The following is a 5,432-nucleotide window of genomic DNA, read 5'->3' on the forward strand; positions in this document are numbered from 1 at the left end:
TTGTGGCGGGTGCCTATAGTCCTAGCTACTCAGGAGGCTGAGGCAAGAGATTCGCCGAAGCCCAAGAGCTGGAGGTTGCTGTGAGCTGTGATGCCATAGCACTCTACCAAGGATGACAAAGTGAGACTCTGTCTCTAAAAAAATAATAATAAAAATAAATAAAAAAATAAAATGCATATATATTTTTTCAGCACTCTCTCTATATATATTATTCAGCCTTAAGAGGAAAGGAAATCCTGTCATTTGTGACAAAATAGGTGAACACGAGCCAAATGTAGTGGCTCACTCCTGTGATCCCAGCACTCTGGGAGGCCAAGGCGGGTGGATAGCTTATGCTCAGGAATTCAAGACCAGCCTGAGCAAGAGTGAGATCCCCATCTCTACTCAAAAAATAGAAAAACTAACTGGCTGTGGTGGTGCACACATGTAGTCCCAGCTACCCAGGAGGCTGAGGCAAGAGGACTACTCAAACTCAAGAGTTTCAGGTTGCTGTGAGCTATGACGCCAAGGCACTCTACTCAGGGCAACTCTGTCTCAAACAAACAAACAAAAAAAAGGTGAACATGCAGGACACTGTGTTAAGCGACACAAAGCAGGCACGGAAGATAAATACTGCATGGTCTCGTGTTCCTGGAGAATCTAATAAAGTCCAACTCATAGAAGCAGCGAGGAGAGTGGTAGTGAGGGTAGAGAGGCTGGAGGGGAGTGAAGGGAGTTGGGAGATGTTGATCAGAAGGCGTAAAGAGTCAGACATATCAGAGGAATACTTGGGAGATGTACTGCACAACACAGTGACTGTGGCGGAACAAGGCTCACTTAGTATGTTTGAAAATTAAGAGCAGATATTAAGTATTCTTACACAACAGGAAAAAAAGAACTATGTGAGGCAATGGATACATTAATGAACTAGATAGATAGATAGACAGATCAGGTTATGAACCACAAATATATACAATTCTTACTTTTCAATTTAAAAAATTAATGTTATTAATAAAGGCCTGTAGAAGAGGATATGAGTGTCCACTCAGAAAACAGAAACCCAAAGAATTTCTGTATTGGACATAGAAGCCTCTGAGTCCATCTGAGTACACTTTACAGAGGACAGGTGGGCAGAGAGAAGAGGCAACTGGCTGAAGGCTTGTCTCCAACGAGGACCACGGCTCTGACACTCTCCTAGTCCCTGCCTGTAGACAGGACCACACACAGGACAATTTTCCTAGAATCTGCTTTATCAGCAAGATGTTCCAGGCTCTTGATGATACCTAAAGATCTTTATGGCATCTTGACATAGCCAGAGGGCTGCCTCTGGCTAATTTGCAGGAGACAGACCAACTGATAACTCCTAATTAATTTACTGTCTTATGGCCCTTTTATAGAACCAAGCCCTTATAAAAGGATAATAAAATCCTTGAACTCTGGAATCAGGGTAAAGTAGGGACCTTAGATGGCTAAATACTCCAGCCGGTATTTTTCAACCTTTTTGATCTCATGGCACACTTAAACCTAGAGTTAACCTTTCACAGCACACTTAAATTACGTTAATCAAAAAAAAAAGAGAGTGAAAAAAATATATACTTACTGTGTTTTGAACTTCTTTCAAAAATAATTTAATCAATGATCTTTAAAAATTTTCATGGCATACCTAAGATCCTCTCATGGCACACAGGTTGAAAATCACTGTTCTAGACTCTATCAATGGCAAAGCAAGCCAGACTTCCCATCACCCCAGCCCGGGTACAGCTCTGTGCCTGGGAGGCGAGAGGAAGTGGCCCTGTGTGCACCAACAGAAATCACCACCCAGCCACGGCAGACAGCAGGGCTCACCGGGTGGATATCCAGGAACAGGGAATGCTCTTCTTGGTTAGGGTGCAGGCCGATCACCGCTTCTGCCAGGACTGGGTCAGCATTGTAGAAGTGAGGCTGGGAGAGAAACAAGGGAGCACCTAGAAGGCAGAGGGCACAGAGGGGCCGTCAGACCAAGGGAGCACATCAGCATGTCCAGCACTTGCTTCATGCCAGGCCTGGGTGGGAAGCAAGGGACACAGACTGCCAGACAGCTGCAGTCTGCAGAGCACCTCCGGGATGATGACAAGATGCCAACTCCAATAACCAGGCAGGAGGGGGCCTTCCTTCATGGTGTAAAGAGGCCCTGGGCACTGGGACGTGGCAAGGGACAGGCTCTCTGCTGGAGGAAGAGCGAGAGACCAAAGGCAGGAAGAGAAGAGGGTGGGAGGGATGGCAGGAGCAAGCACCAGAGGGAGGGAGATGCAGGGTGCATGAAGGAGAATCATGGGAGGGGAGGACAGAAAGGTAAGTCGAGGCCAGGTTTGAACTTGGGTGTGTGGAGGGGAGTCTCCAGTGCCAAGCCAAGCAGCCCAGACTGTCCCCTGTGGGTAGTGCAGTGACAATCAGTGAGCTCAGGCATGCACACCTGTGGCCAGGTCGCCTGGCTATGTCCACCTGGAAGGAGAAGACACACCTGCTTCCCTCCGCTCCCAGAAGCCAGTCTGTGGGCCGGATACCAGCGTGTATGAGTGGGGACAGACCTGACCTCTCTGAGTGAGAAACACACACAGAAACATGAGGCCGAACCTTGTCACCGACTGACCACACAAGGCAAATGCCAATTCATCCTCCAGACAACGGACTGTGGGCCTGATGAACAACGGGTTAACAAAGAACCCATGAGTCTCTCTCTCTCAACCTCAGGAAGACCCAGGACTGGGAAACCCACAGAACAAGAACAAAGCAGACCTGCGGGTGCTGGGTGTGGGCTGGGGGAGGGGGCTGGGAGTGACTGCTTATTGGGCAGGGATCTCCTTTGGGGATAATGGAAATGTCCTGGGACTAGAGAGAGGTGATGATTGCACAACAGTATGACTGTCCTACATGCCACTGAGCTGTACACTTTAAAATGGCTAATTCTGTCTTATAAATTTTGCCTCAATTAAAAAAAAAAGTAAAAACAATCAAATCACCAGCCCCTCCCTCCTTGCCAGCCAGATGCCTGGCATTCACGCTTAGAGGCATCACACAGCCTCATATTTCTGGATTATTTCTGCTTTTCTTAGCAAAGCCAGGCACTGGTTTGAAATAAAAGGCAGGGTTTTATCAGTGTCGGGTTTCATTTTCCTCAGAGTCCTTGTGCCTCTCTTCCCTCGATGTTTTTCAAACCTCATCCGTTCTTCAATTCTGCAGTGTCTGAATACCCCCTGCACTGTTATGCAATGCGCTTCTCTGAGCCAACTGCCATTGCCTTCCTTAAATATATACTTTAAAAGACAGCTTTATATCCACACTGTCACTGGCAAACACCACAAACACTTAGAAAGTAAAGGAACACAAACAAGAGCAAAATAATACTCTCTGCCTTGTAGGCTTGCTGTTAGAATTAAATAAGAGGGCTCAGCGCCTATAGCTCAACCGGCTAAGGCGCCAGCCATGTACACCTAAGGTGGCGGGTTCGAATCCCCAGCCCGGACCCGCCAAACAACAATGACGGCTGCAACCAGGAAATGGCCGGGCGTTGTGTCGGGCGCCTGTGGTCCCAGCTACTTGGGAGGCGGAGGCAGGAGACTCGCTTGAGCCCAGGAGTTGGAGGTTGCTGTGAGCTGTGATGCCAGGGCACTCTGCCCAGGGGGACAGCTTGAGGCTCCGTCTCAAAAAAAAAAAAAAAAAGAATTAAATAAGAGAATGAATATAAAGCACATGGGGGTATAGAAATTTGGAATACAGTAGAACCTCCCTAGTTGACCACCTCCTAATGTTGACCTAGTTTTCATAGACCAGACATATGCCACGTGCACACATCAGTACAGTAGGCCAAGTTCCTATGTTGACACCTCTGGATATTGACTGGTTTGTTGCAGCCCCTTGAATGGTCAACTTACAGAGGTTCTACTATATTAGAATAAATACTATGGAAACCAATGAATACTGTAAGTTTTAATTCAGGCGTCCTCAAACTACAGCCCATGGGCCACATGCGGCCCACCTAGGACATTTATCCAGTCTGCTAGGTATTTTTCCCCACCACTGCCTGTCCTGCTTAGCAGCCAACTCGTCCCAGGGCCCACAGTCCGGACCTCCAATGGTCAGAGGGACAGTGAACTGGCCCCCTGTTTAAAAAGTTTGAGGACCCCTATAATTAAACACTGTTACCTGCCCAGGGTTTGACTGGAAGCCCTGCTCTCTTTTTCTCTTATGTTAAAGACAGACAGACTTATGAGTGTAGAAAGGTCTTCACGCCCTCTCTACAACAGAGACCCTCTCCTGGAAGTAATGGGGAAGAATGGAAGACAGAAGCTTTTTCCTTCTTCCTTGAAAGTCATCAGGGACAATTTGGAAAACCCTGTCTCCCATCCTCCAGCCTCAACTAAGAAAGCAAAGCAGCAAAGCAGACATGAGGGCCCCATCTGGACAGGTGGCGACACTCTCAAGGCCCTCAGTAAAGGAGATGGTCACCAAGCGAGGCCCTTGAGGAATCTGACAAGCCCTATCCTGCCTCAACCCCAGGCAGATGCCAACATGGGATGGAGCAGTATGCCCTTGCTCCAGACCGTGAGCTTGCATGCACTCGGGCACGTGTTTCTTCCAATTTTATTTCCAAACATGCTGAGAGAGAGCCACCCAAGCAATAAACGGTAATTAATTTACTGCTTTATGGCACATCTAAACAGGCATAATTGCCCAGGATTGCCATGGATTATAATTAATGGGCTCTATTGGGCCAGTCGGAGGACCTCATGCAGCAGTGAGGTTTGAGGCGAGGGTGTTGTCTGAGTGTGAGGAATTTTCAAGGCCCAGAAAGACAAATGTGTGGGCACCTTTTCTCTTCAGATAAAATGCTACAGAAATCCAGACATAGGTGGTACCAATGACACGTGCAAGCACTGCAGTAAAGATCAAAAAGTGAGAACTTGGATGCCTGTGAACAAGGGAAGGGGTGAGAAAATCAAGGTGGCTCCCACTATGGGGGACTGTACAGTAACAAAGAGGACTGACAGCCACCCAGGATGTCAAGGATAGACTGTACCACATGCTAATGGGTAGAAGAGGCCAGAAAAGGAGAAAAAAGGAGTTTCTACACTTTATAATTCCATTCGCATGAAGACTTAAATGGCAGAGCTCTGATGCAGAAGTCAGGACAGCGAGGGGTGGGGCCCAGGGCCCACCATGTTCTGTTTCTTGATCAGGGTGGGTGTGTGCTAACCTCATGGAGTTTTAAACTGTGCATATCATTTGGACACTTCTCCGTAACAACTACAGTTTATCTATCTTTATTTATTTATTTATTTATTTATTTTTTGAGACAGAGCCTCAAGCTGTTCCCCTGGGTAGAGTGCTATGGCTTCACTGCTCACAGCAACCTCCAACTCTTGGGCTCAAGCAAGTCTCCTGCCTCCACCTCCCAAGTAGCTGGGACCACAGGC

The 5,432-nt window shown here is 47.5% G+C and overlaps 1 protein-coding gene across 2 annotated transcripts in view; it reads right to left on the reverse strand.

The window, feature by feature from the left end:
• SCARB1 (scavenger receptor class B member 1) overlaps positions 1-5,432 on the reverse strand; it is an 81,943-nt gene that overhangs the window by 17,241 nt on the left and 59,270 nt on the right. For both annotated transcript variants that reach the window (XM_003796065.3, XM_012809045.2), the window contains exon 8: positions 1,825-1,943. In XM_003796065.3, the coding sequence (XP_003796113.1) occupies positions 1,825-1,943 (119 nt within the window). The remainder of the gene's footprint in view (positions 1-1,824; positions 1,944-5,432) is intronic.

This window comes from Otolemur garnettii, unplaced genomic scaffold (genome assembly GCF_000181295.1).
Source record: "Otolemur garnettii isolate 467f Iridium unplaced genomic scaffold, OtoGar3 scaffold00099, whole genome shotgun sequence".
Classification (NCBI taxonomy): Eukaryota; Metazoa; Chordata; class Mammalia; order Primates; family Galagidae; genus Otolemur; species Otolemur garnettii.